The 20,258-nt window shown below is 53.6% G+C and overlaps 1 protein-coding gene across 3 annotated transcripts; it reads right to left on the reverse strand.

Moving 5' to 3' along the window:
* Positions 1 to 264: 264 nt before the first annotated feature.
* IP6K3 (inositol hexakisphosphate kinase 3) lies at positions 265 to 19,542 on the reverse strand. Of its 3 annotated transcripts, XM_075443067.1 has the most exons (9): positions 19,439 to 19,538; positions 16,612 to 16,720; positions 15,052 to 15,141; positions 10,658 to 10,769; positions 10,221 to 10,547; positions 5,131 to 5,347; positions 3,930 to 4,102; positions 3,071 to 3,246; positions 265 to 1,836 (listed from the first exon to the last, which is right to left on the reverse strand). In XM_075443067.1, the coding sequence occupies exons 5-9, from the start codon at positions 10,417 to 10,419 to the stop codon at positions 1,366 to 1,368; spliced, it is 1,236 nt and encodes a 411-aa protein (XP_075299182.1). In that variant the 5' UTR covers positions 10,420 to 10,547; positions 10,658 to 10,769; positions 15,052 to 15,141; positions 16,612 to 16,720; positions 19,439 to 19,538; the 3' UTR covers positions 265 to 1,365. The 3 variants fall into 3 exon arrangements, with proteins under 3 accessions (XP_075299182.1, XP_075299181.1, XP_009939667.2); XM_075443066.1 differs by lacking the exon at positions 10,658 to 10,769; XM_009941365.2 differs by lacking the exons at positions 10,658 to 10,769; positions 15,052 to 15,141; positions 16,612 to 16,720 and having other exon boundaries at positions 19,439 to 19,542.
* Between the last annotated feature and the right edge of the window lie 716 nt (positions 19,543 to 20,258).

Raw genomic sequence — 20,258 nt, forward strand, 5'->3', positions numbered from 1 at the left:
ACAATATCCAGTCAATAATGAGGTCTTCCCAGATGGACTTTAGGCCAAGTAAAATATGCAACTGGGACAGATGACTTATATTTGCAAGCTATAAATTGTAGCGATTCGCCAGCTGCGTGCAGTAAAATACAAGTGAAGGGGTCTCCCTTGAGATCTGGTGTTTAAACCTGGGGAAATAACAGCTGTCTTCAAAACACACAGCCCTAATCAAAAGATAATGTAACTTAAGGATGCTGTGGAAGTGAAAATCAGATGGACAACAGGTAAGAGTTGCTTAGACGATTTTATTTGTATCCCCACTCCCCAGTCACGGGGTTCTGTAGCTCTGTTCCTTGTGTAAGGGCTGCTCTTGCACGTTTCCCACACCATGCAGGAAGGAATTATGTTTGTTCTGTAATAATAAAGTCTGTCCACAAAAGCTGTAAACATCATTCATTTTGAGTCTTTTGTTATTGTCTCTTCCCAACACACACAATATTTGTATCAAGGAATTTCTAGGTGACCTTTAGCGTCTAGTCCCTGACTCAATCGCACACTTTTTTCTTCTTTTTTTCTTCTTTTTTTTTAAGCAAAAATACCTTGATGTGAATGTTTTTTGTGACTGATATCTTGACACAATCATCGCATTCCCATGCTTCCAGCCCCTACGGAGCCCCTTGCTTAGAAAGTTTTTGAAACACACCCTGTTACAATCCCGCAGGGATATTAAACGTTCGCAAGGGCCAGTTCTTGGTCTGAGGTCCCCGCTGCCTTTACACCTTCAGCACAGCAGAACCTCTGCAGCGTCCCGTGCGTCCGCGTTTCGACACCCGCACTGTACCGAGAGCGCCCGCCTCTCGCAGCACCGGGCGCGTGGAGCGTGAATGTCAGGGTGTCCATTTTTCTCCCCCACTCATGTCTTTGCGTTCAGCCCGTAGCACCGAGCAGGAGTGGAAAGTAATGCCGCAATCTGTTCAGAGCTGCCAGCTCATTTTAATAGTCTCACTGAAACGCACAATATCTCCTCAGCCTGTGCGGCTGCGTGAGCAGAGAGGTGAGCGGGTCCTATTTTATCATTAAGACTCTTTCAAGTAATGCTTTCTTTTGACTCGCAGATAAATCAAGGACAGCAGTAAAACAAGAAAGGAAAATAAATCTTCTGATTGATTGCAGACAGAACGGATTCTTTCAGCTCTTTGCTTTTTACGCTTGAGTTCAGTAACGGCACATAGAGTTTTTTGCACTTTCCTAGCAAGCTGTCCGTGTTCTCGCTCCAAACCCTGCGCGTGACGTCCAGCAGCTGTGAGGGTCCTGTACAGCTGACCCAACGCGGTACTGTTCAGGGCTATCGGTCACTAGTGAATCCAGGCTGTTTCACAGAACTTGTCATTTTCCTTCTGAGATATTCTGAAGGATTTTGATGAGATTTTCCAGGCCAAAAATATAGCCGTGGTCTGGCCCGTCGTAAGTGGTGTGATTGCATTTGGAGCCTTTAAATGTGGTGTGGGCAAAATCTATCATCCGGACGTCAACTCTGGAGTGAGGAGTGCCGTGTGACGTGGTGCAGTTTGTTTTTTGGAAGTGAAGGCGATTACCCAAGGGTGCCGCGTTCTCCTTGTGCTCCTGTCCGTCATAAATGATGAGAAGTGAGCTGGAGTAGAACCTGTAAGAACTTTGCTTCCTAATGACGGAAAGCAGAGCTTTCAGTCGCAGGATGATGGGCTCCAGGAGGCCCGTTCGGAGGTGGTTCCCGTTGCACAGGAACTGGCGCAGGGTTTGCCTGAACCCCTCCGGTGAGAGCTTCCTGCCGTAATATTTATCTTTGCAGAGAAAATGGCCAGCGTCCGCTTGGTAAACCTTGAGGAAAGACAGAAACGATCCAGACTGAGTTGTTTAGTGTTCCCAAAGCTCTAGATTTCGCCCTAATCTGAAAAGTTGAGACCCGAGGCGAGGAATGGGACGCAAAGCCTCCGCAGCCTGGCAGTACCAAGCAATGCTGCCAGGGTACTGCAGGCTCCTGGCTGAGTCCCACCTCCTGTCTATTCCGGAGATTTAAACTGTTCCGTTTAAACCACCAGTGCAGATTCTTGTTGTACCGCTATAAATTACCCCTTTGTGAAACCCAAATAGCTGTAAGTCATAGCCGCGCCAGCAGTGAGTTACAGCATTTTCCCTCTGGCTAGGGTAGGAGTTTGCAGCGGTGCAGGAATACCCCAGCTTTGTAGCTTCTCGCAATACGTCATGCACTGGTAGCAATCATCTTGCTTTCTTAAACACAGAGAGACAAGAAGTAGACAGAAAATTGTATGTGAGGCTCTGGTAACACTGGGTAAGAAATGAGGGAGGGAATTCAGAATTAGCTCACACGCCAGTTGTAATTTAAAGGATAATTTGCTCAACAGAAGGATGTCAGGGACCAGAAGGGGACACAAGGTTTGACACCAAGTGTTTACGCTGCTATAGATGTGCTTTATAATCATCATTCTCACAATTATCCTTCAGGCACAGCAGAACAACATTTCGAAACCTGCTTGAGACGTGCGAGTGAAACAAACGCCTGGTTTCGCTTTCCAGGAGGAAGGGCAGCAATTCAGAGCAAAAGGAACCATAATATTTAGCACAAAATAAAGCCCTCGCTCCCGCGGCGACAGGATGAGACAGCTCTGCGAAGCACGAGCGGCGCAAGGGATGCTTTTTTGTCTTTCTTGTTTGTGCAGCAGCCAAGAGCTGAGCATGAGAGAGGAATCCGTGCTCGTGTACAGGCAGATTCTCAGCCGTGATAAGCTGGTTCCAGCTGCTCATACTGGTGGCAGTGGTGCAGGGTGGTGCTTAAAGCAGCCAGATCTCCAGAAGTCAGAGGGGTGCGGGGAAAGGGGTGCCCTGTAGGTGCAATATTCTATCCCCTTCCCTAAGCATCCTCTCCTGTTGGTGGATAGGACAGGCAGCCTGGGCAGTTCTTACAGCCCGTGTTTGGTGGGAGATGAGAATGAAACTGCTTCAGTTTACACCACCACCGAGTCCCTTTAGATTCCCAGCTTGGTTTCAAGCCACGTGTCAGGCAAACACCAAATGGAGCAGGGCTCCATCTTACCTGCATCCCACAGATGCGAACGCCCAGAGACGCAGAGGTGCTTTGTTCACACTTCTTGATGTGCCGGGCTTTCTTCTCCTCCGAGGCGTCGTCGCCGTGCTGCCGGGTTCCCATCTTTAGGTCCAGGATGCAGGGATAGCTGTATTTTGATACCACATTTTCAAGCAATAGAAACTCTGAACGTGAGTTAAGGAAAACCCAGTACTTTTAAATTCTGATTGAAAAAGCTCTTAAATCAGAGCAACTGCTGACGTTCCCCATAATAGCTCACAACTGTAATGAGACTTTCTGAGCCAGTTTTTACCAACATGTCATTGCTATAGGCCCCTTGCTGCCAATTTCATTTAATTTACTGTAGTACAGTCCTACCAATTAAAGCACCAACAGCTCCGTTCTCTAGTGATGTGGTAGCCCCGGGCTGTCGATCCGACACCTTGCCTCCGTGCTGTACTCGCTCCGGTGGGTGTGGGAGAAGTTGTTAAGCTGTATTACTCACATGACTGGTGGGCAATGAAGTGTAATAGGAAAATAAAAGGCGAGGCAGCTGCTAATTCCTATAGTTGTGTTTTTAAATGCATGCTAAGGGAATCCTTCACTTATGCAGAATATCTTTTATGGGAATTGGGGTTTTTCTTTTTATTTTTTTTGAATAGAATAGAATAGAAGGGACCTACAATGATCATCTAGTCCAGCTGAACAGTGGGAGAAGATAACAGTGCAACTATATTCTGTATCTTCTGTATTTTCCCAGGGACTGGGCAAGGGAGGGATGCATACTCCCTGCAATAAAACATAAATTGATTACAAGCTGTTATTCATAGTGAAGAGGGTGCTGGAGGGGAGAGAGGAAAAAGGATACGATGAAGTTTGTTCTCATTGTGCTTGGAGGACATGCGGTTCAGGTGCTGCCTGTGACAGTGCAGTCCCCAGGGGTTGTAGCTGTTTCTTTCTGGCTGGTTTCCGTTTGCATCTTCCAAAAGAGAATCTTTGCGATACTGAAGGTCTGTCCTCAATAGCATCTTCCCCGGGCAGCTAGACAAAACACACAAAAGAACACGTTTGGTTTATAAGCACCAGAAGATAATATGCCCTCTCGTACTCTTTTGTAGAGCCTCAAACTTGGTAAGGTAAATTTTCAGGGACTCTCCAAGGGAACATATTCATCGTGCCCAATCTGCAGAGATCCTTTGTTACTCCGTAAAAGTAATTTTCAGAAAGCCAGCTATTGCTGGGTGCCAATATTTTCTTTCATTATAATTTCAAAGCGTGCTTGGCTCCTATGAAAAGCACCATTCATAGCGTCAATGACCAGGAATCTCTATTTATCTGCCTAACAGGCACAACACAGGCACGTTGTCCAACAATAGGAATGATTCCCAATTTAGAGGGGCTGGCTTTGAGGAGGGGAGGGAGGGAGCGATGAAGAGATTTGTTCTCCTTGGAGGGTCATTCCTTGGTCTCGCACACCCAAACACCATAACTCCCTCCATGCCCAGAGCAGCGATTTCACGTTAGCAATATTGCACCTTTCAGTCATAGCTGACCCAGGTCTTTTCTGAACCAGTTTGAGATGAAAGATGTCTTGCAGAAAGCCTCTGCAAGCCCTAAGGTCACGGCGTGCTTGCAAGCACCACGATGCCTTTCAGAGACAGCTCTCCCCTGGGACGGGGACAGGATCGAACCACCTCGAGGTTGCTACTCCTGGCTGGTTACCAGCAGCAGGGCGTTACGTGCTGTCTGCTCAGGGGCTGTTCCCCTGGGGCTTCTTCTTTTGGAGCATGCTGTGCTCTGAGGAAACAGGTTTAAAGCAAAATTTGAGGCACAAATTTGAGCAACAGCATCTCAGGGGTAGCCAAATCTGCCCCGCACAATCCACAAGCCAGGGAAGAGATGAGCCATGAAGCCACCAAGCTGGGCTTTGCTGTTCTTCACCTCAGCTGGGCGTTGCTTTCGCTCGCTTTGCCTTAAACCAGGAGGTGTGCCTCCAAAACCACCCCGGTTAGACCCTACCCAAGGGCAAGCGAGGATCAGGAGGCTTGCAGGGAGCAGCAGACCCTCACCTGTCTTTGAAGGTCTTGACGAGCTGCGTGTGACTCCACTTGATGAGCGTGTGCTCGCTGCCGGTGCCAGCAGCCCACTTGCGCTTGTGCCGTGTCGTCACCGAGGAGTCGCCGATGGCGTTGTCCAGCCGGCCGCAGCTCTCCAGCTGCAGGCTGGGGCTGGCGATCAGGGTCAGGTTGCCGAGGCTGTCCTTTTTGAGGTGCACAGAAACGATGCCTGGACAAAAAGGGGGAAAACCAAATCGGGATGAGATTAACCCGTGGGTTACCGTGGAGGCTTGGTCACGACCTGAGGTGGTCCAGCCTTCCTGAGAGGGCTGGCGCCCAGCAGCACAGCTGTCTGCTCCTGTTTTAGTTGTCCTCTCCCACCAATTCCACTCTGATTCGAGGCCCAGTAAACATCATTAGTCTGAGACCCTGGAACACAGCCACAGGCTTTTCTAATGTTCCCTCCTCTCGAGGCTCGGCTCGAAACCCGCTTCCTCTGAACATCATGTTCCTTTGTCCTCCATCCCTCCTGGCTCTGCTGTGCCGCAAGTGACCCAGCAAAGACCCCTGCGTCGGACCGGGAATTCCTGGGTTATTTATGACAAGGGATTTAGGTCTCACTTTCTAAGACAGGGTAAGGTTGGAAATGCTTTTCATTGGCAGGAAGCAAAGGGAGGATTGGGAACCAGGAATTTTCCAAAGATAACCAGCATGCCAACAGCTTCTTTAACTGGAAACCCCCCCACAGGAGCGAGGGCAGAGGCATGTGCATGGGCTGGCAGCGCTACCTGCAATGCCCGTACGTTGTCATAGTCCTGTCCTTCCCAGGCGCCAAGGACCAGAACCCGAACAGCTGATGGCAGGGACTGGACCCTCACAGGTCCGGTGTTTACGCACGAGGAGGAACATGACCATGACCAGGGATTATTACTTCCCACCCTAAGTGCTTCAGACACCATTGTGTAGTTTAGTGTTGCAATTGTCCCTGACTCTCACAGGAATCACGGGGCTCAAATGCCGTTCAGCCCATCACAGATTTAGCCCAGCCTCAGCCCACCCCTGACATGGGGACGGCTGCCTCCGCGTCTCACGTGGCAGGACACGAATGGCCGCGGCTCGCGTACCAGACGGCTCTGACCTTTCTGGAAAAGGCTGATAACTGCAGTCGTGCTCTGCACCCTCTGTCAGGGCTGCCTGAGCCTCTCAAGGCAGCAGAGGCATTCTGAGAGCATCGCCCTTTGGGGCTCGGAGGGGATGCCAGCCACATGAGGCATACCCTGCTGCTTTCAAGTCTAGCTGCAGTGCGGCAGATCCAAAAGGGGACGGTCAAGGCTGTTGGACCAGCAAAACTCATCACTGGAAAGAGCCCCCGTTAGCAACATGTGGAGCTGGGTTTTATCCAGCTGTCCCCAGGGTACCCTCACTTGGTCTGGTGGGCACTGCAGGGAGATGCATTTTGGCAGCTTAACAAACAAGGGAGCTCTGTTCTCCCAAGCAAATTTGCCACAGCAAATAAAAATGCAGGCTCCCTTCTCTCCATTTAAAGTGAAATTATAGCAAGTGGACACAGGCACCAGGATTTGCCCTCTCTGCGCGTGCGCAGAGCCCTGCCTGCTGACTTTTGCTGACGAAGGGAGGTTTTCTCGGCCTGGATTGCAGGAGCCCTGCGTGTCTGCAGCCGCCGGTCACCTCCGTTTGACTCAGGGTGCCCATCCCTCCCGGAGTCCCGCACCCCAGAACGCTGCAGCTCCAGCTGTATTCGGATGCGCTGCCCTCCTGCCCTCCGCACAGCCCCTCTGCTCAGGTGCCACAGCCATTGCTGTTCCCTTCTGCTGTAAAATCAGCCTTCATCTGAACAGCGTGCCGTGGCAGGCTTGGTTAAATTAGCTAATTTTGCACTGAGATGGGAGAGGAGTACACATAGGCTGCTCTGCTAAGAGAGCTGGGGGCGGGGCTGGGAACCTTAATTAGGAGGTAAGTAATATTTTTAGGTATCTATCTCACTCCTTTGCTCATGGTCACGATAAGCACAGGGAGCTCTGTCTTCCTCAGGCTCCAGCATTACCCACCTGATCTTTCACTGAGTCCCATTCGTAAAAAATCCGTATTACAGATAACTGAGAGCAAGCAAAATTCCTATCAGCTCAGAGGCCTGCTTTGAATTTCCAGGGGAGGTAGGCAGGAAAAAAAAAAGTGTATCTTTTGCCTAAATCAAAATCTTTTTATTTTTAAAATGTCACTGCGAGGCGAATGTAGTCCTCGATTCCGAATCTAGCGCTGTGCCTCAGTTACAGCTCTGTAGCAGCCTGTAACCTTAAAAACTGTCCCAATTACAGATCTGCAAGCCAGTGGAGCCGTGCTGATTTACATAGTGCTGACAATCTGGCCCTAAAACCATTATATATAGCATGAAACTAAGAGTTCTTAAGTATCTTGTATTAATATGAAAATTAGTGGGGAGATTTTCAAAGGCAAGAATGAGCCGTTAAATTGCAAGGGAATGTGATCCTCTCACTCCTTCCAGCTGAAAACTCCGCCTTCAGAAACCTACGTCTCAGCCTTAAAAATACTTTTATTTCCTGGGATGGGTTTTGCATATGTCCTGTGAGTGACCTGCCTGCGCAGAACAGGTCTGTAACACACGGCTACTGACATTCTCTTTTCTTGCAGTAAGAAAACATCTATCTGGGAGCAAAGGTGTATTTGGGTACTTGCCTTTGCTGGCCTTTTAGTGTCACCAAACCCACGATCCTGTCCAGCACTGGCGAGGCACCAGCGGGTATTTATGGGTGCTGTCACCATGCTAGTGGCATCCCAGAGCTCCTCAGCAGCATTTCGCTATGGAGCTCTACCCTCGCGGATTTATTTCTAAATTTACAAGTGCATTTCTTTACTGCCACATGCAATAGGAATCTGAGCAGAACCAGGCTTGGAAACCAGTCCAGCATCCCCTTGCAAGCTCAGCTTGGGGCAGGCAGAGGTTTGCAAGGGGCTGGTGCAGGGAAAGCCGGTCCCGGGGTCACCAGCCTCCCTGAAATGGTTAAGTGAGCCGTAGACATCTTTCACGCAGCCGACGCAGTGTTAGATCTGAATGATGACATTTCATCAACGTCGCACATAATGTCACCATTACATAACGGTCCCTGAGCCGCTGTCCCCCCCTCCGCAGCCCAAGAATAGAGATGAGGAACGTGGACACGTGGGAGCGGGTGATGAAGACCTCAGGATTATTCCCCCTGATGCTCATCCCTCCCCCCCCCCCCCACCCTTGTGGGAATACGTTCCACCTTTATAATTCACCTGGCATTCAGGGCTGGGACGGTTATAATCAGAACAAAAAATGTGTGTGCCCAGTGCCAAATTGGAGAAGAATTGCTATTTAATTACCCCTCGTCGCAAAACTCACTGGGACTTGCAATTGAAGAGAAAAAGAAGACAAAAAGGTATTAATAACCCCCCCTGAACTGAGAAGCTGGGACAGCTTAACATCTTGATCAGAGAGGCAGAGCAGAGCCCAGCTCTCCGGCACCAAACCCTGGCCCCTGCTAAAGAAAATTGCTTAGAGGAAGGCTCATTTTCTTTCTTAAGCATCTTTTTAACATTGTCCCATAAATCTGCAGAGGCCCCTGACTTTCTGGGAGAGGGAGAGATTGGATTGGAAGCATCTTGAAACCGTGGCTGACACTTTGAGCTCTTTTCTGTACCGCTGAAGGACCAAAAGATATTTTAAGTTTTTTACGTGACAGCTGAGCTTCTCGCCTCTCGCAAAAATCCAGGGTCAGGAGCTTTATGAGCAGCACAAGTCTGGCAGTAAAAGCAGAAACAGTGAGGGAAGAAGAAAGGGAGGGAGGGAGGATGGCTTTAAAAAAATGCGGGGACCCCGACAGACACCAAGTGCTGATTTCCAGTTGCTGAGCTGAGAAATTCCGCTGGGAAAGTGGTTTGGGAGAAGGAGAGTCAGGGACAGGGCAGCTGAAGGGGGGACCAGGCAGCGATGGGGGGCACCGAGCAGGGGGGCCCCGGGAAGGTCTCGCTTGCGGCAGGACAGCTGCCTGGGTTTGATTTTGAAGAAGGTAAGCAGTCGGTATGCCCGGTTTTCCAGGGACCGGTGCTCAGAGGAGCGCTGGGGGGAGCGGGGCTTGGCGAGGGTGGAGCACCCAGCAAAAATGATGCTTGAGACATCCCTGGGCTGTTTTTTCAGGCTCGGTATTTCATGCTGGCCCCAAAGACCATCCCTCCCTCAGCTCGTGCTGGTGCCAGCCCTGACCCTTTCCTTGCCCTCACCAGCTTCTCTGCCTCTGACACAAACCTTCGCCTCCCCTAAACCCAAGGCCTGGAGCAACGGGGCCGTGCACGTGGGGCAAAGGCACCCTGAGCTCTGCTCCTGGTACAGAAAGCCCTTCTTATCTGGGGATGCGAATTCAAAGCTTGACTGAACAGAGCAGGTTACGTGTCCGATCTTGGGGATCCTGTTTTGAACAAGACTCCCCTAGTCCCTGCTTTCCTGCACCTATTCAGTGCCGCTGTTCGCATACCATCAGACCAGCTTCTCTGGGGCCATGACCAGCAAAATCCTCCAAGCAAACACTTTTGGGAAATCCCACTCTATTCCTTCCCCTTGTTCTGTTTTTCTGGCCCACTCCTGTGCTGCCCAGGCTCTCAGCTCTTTGGCAGGGGATCCTGTTCATGCTCTCAGCCTCCATCTTCTCATGCTTGTCCCCCTCAAGAACAGACCAGTTTCAGCCCTATTTGACATAACGAGAGTCTCCTGTGTCACCAAGGCTGACCATAGCAGCAAGGGGATGGACAGAGGGGAGCATCTCCTGGTGTCATCAGCCAGCTCAACCCTTATTAGACATCAGAGACTGAGGAAACCCTCCCAGTCTCCCAGGCCTGCTGCTGTGCACACAGTCAGCTGGGAAGCACCCTTGCGCTCAGCAAAACCTGCACAAGCGATGAGGCTCCACAGCTCAGACTCAGCCCGACCGAGCCAGCCGGTACCTCCCATCCCGCCCCTCGTCCCACCGGCCTTTGTCCCAGTCTCAGGACTAACCCTGGTGATGGCACCAACCCCGAGGTCCTTCCCCAGCCTCCCCCCTTACCTTTGTACTGCGGTGTGAACTGCCTCATGGCCAAGGGCAGTGACTCGTAGAAGCTCAGCTCCTGCGAGACCAAGGGTTTGCAGACCGTGTGCTCGTCGTACTTCATCATGCTCATGTGGCCGCCCACCTGATGGACGAAGGGCTCCAGGAGGACGGCGGTCCGGCTCTCGCTGGGGTCCAGTGGGCTCTGCCCCACCATGGTTCTGGGCGAAAGGCGGGGAGGGGGCTCGCTCCCCTTTAGCAGCAGCGAAAGGGGGTCAGCAGCGGGGTTTGGGACATGCTGTGCTGGACCAGTTAGCACCCGCTTTGGGTTCTCACCGATGGTGTCTGCAAAACAGAGGGTAGACAGTGAGAAAGGGGGACGAGCCACCGCAAAGCCACCGCCTGCACGGGCATCCCGGCAGGGCTGGGAGCCCAGCCTGGCCCCGCACGCTCACCGGCAGCCTGGGGCCAGGCAGCGAGGGCACAGCCGGGTGGGATGAGGTCCTTGGTGCCCGGGGGCTGGCAGGGAGCCTGAAATGCAGAGTCCAGAAAAGACCCAGTTTAGATCTGCTGGGGCAAAAAGAAACAGAGGGGAATGATTGAGGACAGCGACCGAGTTAATGCGGTGGCCTCATCAAAGCAGCTGGATCAGGGCATTCCTTGGACCGGTAATGCCATGTTATTAATATGCTGTATTAATGACACCCCTTGCTGTGAAACAAGCCCAGTCTGCCTTACGAGACAGTGTTAATGACGGTCTTCATCTTTCCCAAGCTAGGACATCCCTTGCAAAGGAATTTTATTAATAAAGCTTCTGCAAGCTCACATCCCTGGGCAGTCCCTTGCCTCCTAACACTGCTGATGAGGTCAGCAACATCTTCTGTACCTTCTACAGAAACCTCAGTTGGGGACATTCCCTGTCACTGAACACCAGAGCACGAAGAGGAGTGTTTCCTCTGCTGTGCTGACGCGTGGCATGAGAACATGTCAAACCGGCACCGAGACGGTTCGCACCCAAGCGCCAGCTCCCCCGAGCTCTCCAGCTCTGCCCTCTGCTACCGCCCAAGGGAGCATCCAGGAACAGATCCGTTCCTGGTTCCAGCCCCTGAGAGAAATTCCTCCTTGATTTTGACAGCAACAAGTCCTGGCTCTAGAACGGTAAGGCAGGAAAAGCACAGGCACGGGCTACATCTTGGTTTCTCTCGCAAGCGCCCAGCAGCACCCACTCCTTCACTGTATGCTTTGCAGGAAGCCCACGGATGGCTCTTGCTCTGGCGGGCGTCGGGCAGGGGAACCCCACAGCCCCTGAGGAGGACAAAAAGGTGCTGAGCTCATATTTACACTGGAGAAGCAGCCTGGCTTCATGCCGTCGCGGCAGTAAAATCAGAGGAAGATACTCCAGATCCCAAACTAAAAGGGATGAGGAAAAAAAACAACATTCTTTTGAGGACTGGTCCATGTTCCTGCAGCCCTCAAAAGCGGTGTGCAGAGCCCTGGTTTGCCTGCCCCTGTTAGCACATGTGCCGTTCTCCTGATTCCTCCAGCTTCAGCCTAGCTTGGGGAGCTTGGCACCCTATTTGTGCTAGAAGAAACGCAGTGCAGTTGATAATAACGCCTTTGGAAGAGCCATTTCTCTCTACCAAAGCCTCCAGGACGTGTTGCTGGGTGAGCAACACCACCTCTGCCAGCTCCAAGCCTTGCCAGGGCTGGGGCAGCACCCTCACCCTCTCCTTCACCAGCAGACACCAAATAGCAGAGGGGTGGTGGCACCTCCCCGCTCACACCAGGAGTAAACCTGGAGTTTCCCATCGCAGGCAGACGGCTCCTGGCTCTCTGCAAGCGGGGCAAGCTCAGCCCTTCCTCCAGTGCCAGCGCTCCCAGCCTGACCTGGGAGCTTTAACCACTAAAACGCAGCATATTCCTCATCCTGCAACAAAGAGCCAGAGCTCTGCTGCTGAAATTTCCCCTTCACGCCTCTCCTGCTGCAATTAAACCAGCGAGCAAACAAGCGCTCGGCGCAGGTGCCTGCTTTGTTTTTCGCCTGGAGGAGTGGGATGAAGTGGGTTGAAGGCAGAGCAGGGGGAGAAGAAACACTCCTACCTCCAGAACACGCAGAGCAGCTCCTTTACCTTCCCCCAAGGTGGGTTTTTTTTTCCCCCCCTCCTCATTTTTCTATTCTTTCGTCACCGTGCACTTTGGAGAGGAATTTCTACTCTACAATTACCAGGCTGTACCGGTGCGGAGGGAACAAAGCCAGGCCACTCGTCGGAGTGCTTTTCAGCCGGGGAAGAAAGCAGCTCTTCAGAGCCTTTCTAGAAGTTAATAAAAGCATTTAGCATTTTGTTAAGTTGCAGCAACTTTTAAAGAGGATTTCTCCCTTGAAAGCTGTAGATTTGTTGTGGTTGGGTTTTTTTTTTTTCCCCCCCTCCTCCTCTCCTGGAAAAGAGAAAAAAAAAAGGAGAAAAGCGAAAAGCAAAGGGATTTGTCATAAAACCTCTTGGAGCAGGGAGTACAACATGACTTCAATCCAGCATTTATTGCTTCAGAGACAGTCCAAGGCTGAAACCCGGCTGACATAACACACTTCGAATTCTGGCAACCTTGGCAGAGGTTTGGGGGGGAAACCTCCACAATTTGATAAGGCTTTTATTGTTTTCTCTTCAGCAAAACTTGGAGCAAAATTTGCAGTAAGAGAAAAGGACTCCTTTCATTTCGTTTTTGTTCGGAAGCAGCTCGTCCATTCGGAGCAGATAAATGTTACAGCAAACACTTGCTGAGCTCCTCTGAAACAAGACACTCTTGAAATAAATCACTTCTGCCGGCTCAGGTTGTCGTGAATGCCAAAAGATATTTACGTCACTAAAAATACACAGAATTACAGATAAATCTGTATCCTCAAAAACAAAACCAGAAACCTTGAATATTTTTCCCCTAGCTAAATGAAAAAAAAAAAAAGCAACCCAGGCACTGCAGATGAAGATGAGTCAGAAAATATTGGGGAAGGAAAAGGCTTCTCTGTATAGAGAACTCCCCTCTCCAGGAAAAAAACCCGAGATACTTTAAAACATCTGCATCTCCCCAGCGACTGTCGGAACACAGCACCTTCCCTTCCAGTGCGTCCCAGCAGCGTCCCTGGCCTGGGACAGACTGGTGTTTCTAACGATCACGCAGCTGTAACGAGGACCGGCCAGGCTGCTCGGCACCGGCCAGAGCAGCGCTTGCCGCGGCACTGATGGCCGGGTACCGGTACCCCCGCCCTGCTCTCAGTTAGGACCAAATGCTGAAAGAGTCTGAGCTAAGCAGGTTATTTATTCCCAACTGCATGCAGTGAAAAAGAATCAAGCAGATTAAATTTGCTAAGCTCTAATTAGTGCCTACTCCACCCCATCCGCAGCAGAATCGTCGTGGCTCTGACATGCGGGGGGTAAAACACAGACAGCCCAGCCCTGGGAGAAAGCCTCGTAAAAAGCTGGAGTCCTCTTAGCAGAAACGCTTCGGAATCCTAAAAAGCAAAATCACTTTAAAAACAAGCACGCTGTCAGCACGGGACCATGTGGGGAGTCTTACACACGGCGGTCAGCGCCTTCGCCCCTGGGGAACCCGGCTCCCCGGAGCATCTCGGAGCTCCCCGCAGCAGAGTCGGGTCTCGAGCACTGCAGGGGGCTGCTGTTTTGGTTTTCTTTTTCCTTTTGTAAAAAGCAAGAAAATAGCGTAGCTGTTGATTTGAAGAGAGCTGCATGTCCGTAGCTCTTGGTACCGGAGCTGACCTGGATTCAAAGCCAGCCCTGCACCCAGGGCTAGCCCTGCCCGCGAGCAAGGTGCGGGCAAAGCCCCAGTGCCCTGTTTCCCTTCAGTCTTTGGCCTCGTGCCTCCAAACTCCATAGCGCTTTGGCCAGAAGGAAAATCCTACCGGTTCCAGCTCAGCACCCGTCCCAGCAGGGCTGGAAGCCGGCTCGGGCTGTTTGCACAGGCAGGTGAGCAGCTGCAACCCTCGATGAACCTTCACATCTCCCTGCTCTCCCCTCGACTACAGCCAAAGTCACAAAGTAGCATCACGCCGGGACCCAAAAGCTCAGCTCTCGGTAAGAAACCCAGCTCTAACCGTCCTGCCGTAAATCCTTACATGCAGAAACCTCCGCTCTTTTATCTTATGTTTCCTTTCCTGAAAGAAAATGATGTTCATAAAGTTGATGACTGGTCCCCGTGTCCCTCACGAAGCAAAGATCCAGTTTGCTGCGCTGAAGGATTTATTTGGCTGCTCTGTGGGAAGCAGCAGGATCGATGGGGAGGGATGGGAGCTGCGTTATCCAGGATGGGCAGGCTCCTGACAGCCCCCTGCCCACCCCGGGGCTGGCCTGGGCACCCCGAGACGATGTGGGCTGGCAGCAGGGCTGGCGAGGGCTGGGCTCACTGTGGGGAACAGGACCATGCCTTTGGACCGCAGCAGCAAGCTTGGGGCTGCCAGCAGCTCCGCGGGATGGGGGGATATGGTGCCACCACCTCCCGTGGGAAAGGGCATGGGTCCCCCTTCCTGATTCCTGCCTTCCACAGCACCAAACACCATCTGCCCTTTTGCCGAGCATCCCCACGCTTTCTGGCGATGCCACGAGCGTGAAGGAGAACCGAAAGCCACCAGACTCCGTTTTTGCAACCCCCAGGTTTACACCAGCCCCCTGGGTGCCGGCTGCCCCCCTCACTCCCATCCCTTCCCACAAATCCCAGCTGTGCCCAGAGCCCTCTGAATAATACCCCACCCACTCTCCAAAATCCAGTGCCTGTTCACCCTGCCCGTGTCCATCCTGCCCTGGGAGGCAGCCGGTGCTGATGCAGAAGCCACCCTGGACCTCACCTGCGGGGTGTAGGCGCCCGGTGCGGGCTCGGCGGGGAGCGTGGGCTCGGGGTGCTGCCTGGGCTGGGTTTCTTGCTGCTTCTCGGTGCGCTGTGGGTATGAGAAATGAGGGAGTGGGGGGGAGCCCGCGGACATTTAGGCCATCAGCTGACTGCTGCCGCCGGGGCTGGCAAGCGCCTGGTATGTCCAGCTGACGGCTGAGCTTCAAGGGGGGAGAGACACCCTTGGGTGTTAATGGAAAACAAAGCTGCATGTTCAAGAGGGTTGAGGATGGAGGGAGAAGGGACTGGATGTGTGCGAGGCTTTCCAGAAAGTGTGGCCATGCTCTGGCTCGCTTGTGCAACTGTCTTTCCAGGAAAACAACTGTGGCTTTCTTCCGTCTGTTTTCCGATTTACCTCGCACAAAAGCCCCCACGGCTCGGCCCCACTGGTGTTTATCCCCTCCCCGTGGGAGCGGGCTGGAAGCCCGGCTGTACCCCAGCAGGGAGAGGGCAGGGGGCTGGCACCAGCTTCCAGCAAAGGAACCCACCAGCTGCTTGCTCCCTGCGTGGGGAATCACGCCGGGGCGACGCAGGGAGGACGGGCAGAGGGGCTGCGATCGCTGGAGGGAGGTGGGGAGAGGGGCTGCGATGCTGCCGGACAGACCGAATCGCCAGTCTTTTTGGCAAATAAAAGCTATTTACGGCAAGGAGGGCAAGAGCAGGGTTTGCCCGAAGGCACGCAGCAGGGGAGTGGATTGGGGACTGGACGTCGCAGTTGCCCAGCCCCGACCCTGCCAACAGCCTTGTGCAGGGAAAAATGACACCCGGGTGCTTCAGCACCCGGGGAGGAATGGAAAAGTCCCAGGGATTTTCCTGCCAGGGCCAGATTGTCTCCTCCAGTGAGTCCAAGGACAGCACGTGCCCCGCTCTGGACCCTCTCCGCCCGCTGCTGGGCATCCTCTCCGGCACGTGCCGAGGGCAGGCGTGCTCTGGACGCGCCGTCCCAGCCCATGCGTCCCAAGAAGACAGGGCCCAGATATTATTTAGGAGATCATCCAGCACGTGCAGTCCGGGCATCCCCGAGGACAAGGAGCAGGCGGTCCCCGCTCGCATCCCCCAGTCCTGGGGGACCTGGACCAGTCCCCAGCGATACCCTGGGGGACATCAGCAAATTAGTGCCCACGAGGGGAGAGCTTTGCAGCAAAAATACAGGAGGTTGGGAAGAAAATCTCACTGTTGAGATAACAATTGATGGATGTGGTAATTCTCGCTGCCTGGAGGGGAGAAAACAGCCTCACGAAGACCAGAGAGATCAAACTGATGGTCAGGGGCAGAGGCCGAGATTAAAGACAAGGGTGAAACAAAGACCCTGACTTCGCTCTGCTTTATGCTGGTACTTTAACTCACGAAAGTGTCTTTTGTGGTTTTTCTTATAAAGCTTGGTTTCTGAAGGGAAACAAGCCGGCACGGGCGCTCTGCGAGGCCAACCATGGTGCATCCCCCGCCAACAACTTCTGAACCCAGCAGCAAAATGCAACAGAGATATCAAAAATTCAGGGTGTAAATTCCCCTAAGGTACCTCTCTACTTTCCAGCGATGAGGCGAAACGTCCTCCAGCCATGACTCTGCTCTGCATCGCCTGCACCGCAACCGCCCTGGAGCAGCCGGAGGCCGGGGGAGAGGACGGGCTGGGAGTAAAACACACAGGGCTGGGGGAGACCGAGCGACCCTTCCAGCTCGGCTGTGGGGAACACGCTCCCGTCCTCCCCCTCGCCACCACCTCATCCCCGATCGTGTCCCGCGGCCGAACAGCTGAGCTGTAGGTTACCCTGAAACGTTGCTGCCGTGGGACTGTGGGGAACTCCTGCTGGGTGACGTATCCCTGGTGAGAGATGGAGGGTTTTGGTGGGTTTCGGTGCTGTTAAGGGAGGCAGCGATGGAAGGAAGGGCCAGCCCAGACCTGGGGCTGCCAGCGCAGAGCTGGACCTGGCTGCTGCCTTCTCCATCCCACCTGGGCTGCGGTCGCTGAGAGGCTTACACCCAACCCCTGGCTCTCCTGGGACACGGGTGCAGGGGGGACAGCCCAGAGCTGGCCCAGGGCTGAAGCACCTCTTGCCTTGCAGCAGGCCGGGGGCAATCGCTGCAGGCACCAGCTGCCTCTCCTGCGCGTCTGGAAAGGGCTCAGCGTCGCAGGTCGGGGTGCCTGCAGGCGATGGCTCAGCGTCACAGACCATCCCAGCAGCAGGAACGTGCTGGTTCCCAGCATCTGCTGCTCCCTTCTCCCATTCCCCACGACAGGCTGATTTTGGCATCTCCTCCTCCTTTTCCTCTCCCCTTCTCCGGGACAGATGGGCAGGGCAGGTCTCCGAGGCAGCTCCCCCTCACCGTGCCCACCACGGGTGGCACGGGCAAGCACCGAGTCCCGACATCCCTCCTTCTCTCCTTCACGCACTGCAGCGCATCGCTCCAAGACCCCCACAAAGAGAAGCCGAGCCAGCTCGCAATCCCCAAACACGACAGGCTTTAAATCTAATCATTACTGAGTTGGTAGGGGGGGGCCAGGGCCATGCTGGGGGGGGTCCCTGGGGCTCAGCGGGAGGCAGGACCGAGCACCCAGCTTCGCCCCGTGGCCCCAGGGAGCCCAGCACGGGTGTCCGGCTGCCGCAGCACGTCACCGGCACGCACCTTTCTCCTTCGCAGAAGCCCGTCCTGCTGGGTATCGTATGTCTTTTTAACGCATGTGTTAATTGAAGCAATCTCATTTTTATGTCAGGCGTATTGCCAGGCCAGGAGACATGTCCTCTGCAGTTAGCGCTCCGATAAAACAAGCGCACGGAGGACGCCCGAGCCGGAGCCGTGAGCGGCTGCGGGGTCCCTGCGCAGGCAGCCGGGCTGATTGCCACCGCCGAACGGCCGCAGAGGCAATTACTCAGCCTCTCGTAAAAAGCAGGGCGCTCTAAGGGGAGAGCAACCCTGCCTCATATTAAAACTATGCTAATTAGGAACTAATTATGGGCACAAAGATATTGTTACCCTTGGCTAGCCTGCAGGCTGCAGCCTCGATCCCGACTCCAGACCTCTCCCAGCCCGGCACGGACTCGGGACAGGGTGGGACAGGCGCCATTAACAAAAGTGGAGGCCAAGCCTTGAGCAAGCCAGAGCTGCCCGTTCCCCAGCTCCCGGGTAACCTCAGCACCACCACGCTTCATCCTGACATGACCTGTGCAGGGCCCTTCTCATATTAAAGGACTAAATTTATACCTGCGGGAGAGCTGGAATAAAACTGTGCGACTGGGGCTTGCCTTGGGCAATGAAGAAAAAGCAACCAAAGACCAACAAAAACTGCTGAGGACTCGCAGGGAGCTGACACCAACTCTGCTGTGCCACACCCATCCTCTCCCCTCCCGCACAGGCACCAACAGCATAAGTTTTTCTCTTTGCATTTTGAAAGACTTTGGACCATCCTTATGTATTTGCTCTTGTTTCATTCTCTGCTGTCTCCCGGGACAGGCAGCGGTGCGAGATGGGAGCTGCAGCCGTGGCACGGTGATGCCAGGACAGCCCCCGAGCTGGGCAGCCAGGCCGGGTCACTCCCCGGGGCTGGAAATGCTGCTGGTGGGTGCTGGAGCCTCACCCGCTGGGCTGCCAAACACCCAGAACCCCTTCCCGAGGTGTCCTTGCTGCTGGTGGCACCTTTGGAACCCTGGCTGGGAGCAAAGCAGGGGCTGCTGTCCTGGAGGGAGCGCAGGGAACCCCTCAGGACCCATTGCTGAGCTGGTTTACATGGGAGTGGCTCAGCTGCACCCTGCGAGCCCAGCCTTGCTCCCCAGCCAGCAGCTCCTTGCCACCCTAGAGTGTTTTCCGCTATTTGGATGCTGGGAGCTGTTTTGGAGCCGGGATGTAAACACTGAACCCAGCCCCACTGCAGGTCGCTGCGAAGTGACACGGGGCAGGCGGTCTCCTCCATCAGAGGGGAGATCAGCAGGGGCTCCGGTGTCCTCCTGCCGCCCGGGAGCACGTCCCCAGGGAGCCGCTGCTCTGCTGGGAGCTGGGGAAGGGGGTGCGTGGGGGGCTCCTGGGGCGCAGAGCCCACGCTCTGCCCCTGGGCGAGGCGAGCTCGGCGCCAAGCAAGGTTTCCACAACCCGCTGGGGTCTGCTTGCTTTGGAGAGCCAGTTCAAAGCCACCCGTGGGCTTCGCATCTGAGCTCCCCAGCCTTACAGAAGTGTTCCTCCAAAACCAGCATGCTGCTTCGAGGTTGGCTCTGAGGTCTGGGCCCCGTGTTGGAGCCTGCTCTCAGCTGCTGGCAGCCCCCCGAGGGGTAGGGAGGTGGGGACCCCACTCCGACCGCGCTCTCTGGTTAAGGTCCGTTTGCTAATGTGCACAAAAAACCTTTTGGAACACCTACCTGGAGGGCGTTCTGCAAAGGTTGAATGGAGTCACGGTGGAGATCCCAGGGCAGGAGCCGGGCAGTGATTGCCTCAGACAGGGCCGTGCCGGAGGGAGGTGCCTTCGGGCAGGACTCGCTGGCCACACTTCGTCTTCTCCGGTTCACGTTGATCTTTCCAGGAGAACTGGCACAGCGCCCTGACTCTGCACCCCATAAATAAGGCACAGCATCAGCTGTCATGTCAGCAGGAGACAAAACATTTAATGTGAAAGGCTTTAAATGGAAGCAGGAAATGAAAAGATAAAGGGCAAATTTTATTTTAGATTCCTTGTTGGTACATATTTTCCTTCCTGACAGTAAGGGGATGCGATGGCTTTATCAGCCCACCGTTGGAGAATTTATTTATAGAAACTTAATACTTTGCAAGAAAGCGGGAGGGGGAAGTTAGCAACTCTGGTTGAGCGAACGCAAGTTGTAAGGAGAGCAGGGCAGGGGGATGAGGAACCCAGCTATTCCCTCTGCTTTGAACGGACCTGGGCTTCTGGGAGAACTGCTGGTACCACAGAAATTATCAACACCGTTTGTACTGAGCAAGCAGGAGCTTGGCAGTGAGCGCGGCATGAAACTAGTCTTCTCTGCTCTCGAGACAGCAAATGAAAGAAGAGACATGGGGGGAAGACTATCACAGAGAACATCATGGCAGCTTGGTCGAAAGCAAACATCCTCTGGCACATGTAATTACACCAAACTGAAGACTATTTCCTAACCTTGAATATATTTCAGCTGTAACTTAGCAACCTAGACTGGGTAAAAGCATCTGAGCAGGAATGCAGGTTCA

Source organism: Opisthocomus hoazin, chromosome 25 (assembly GCF_030867145.1).
Source record: "Opisthocomus hoazin isolate bOpiHoa1 chromosome 25, bOpiHoa1.hap1, whole genome shotgun sequence".
NCBI lineage: Eukaryota > Metazoa > Chordata > Aves > Opisthocomiformes > Opisthocomidae > Opisthocomus > Opisthocomus hoazin.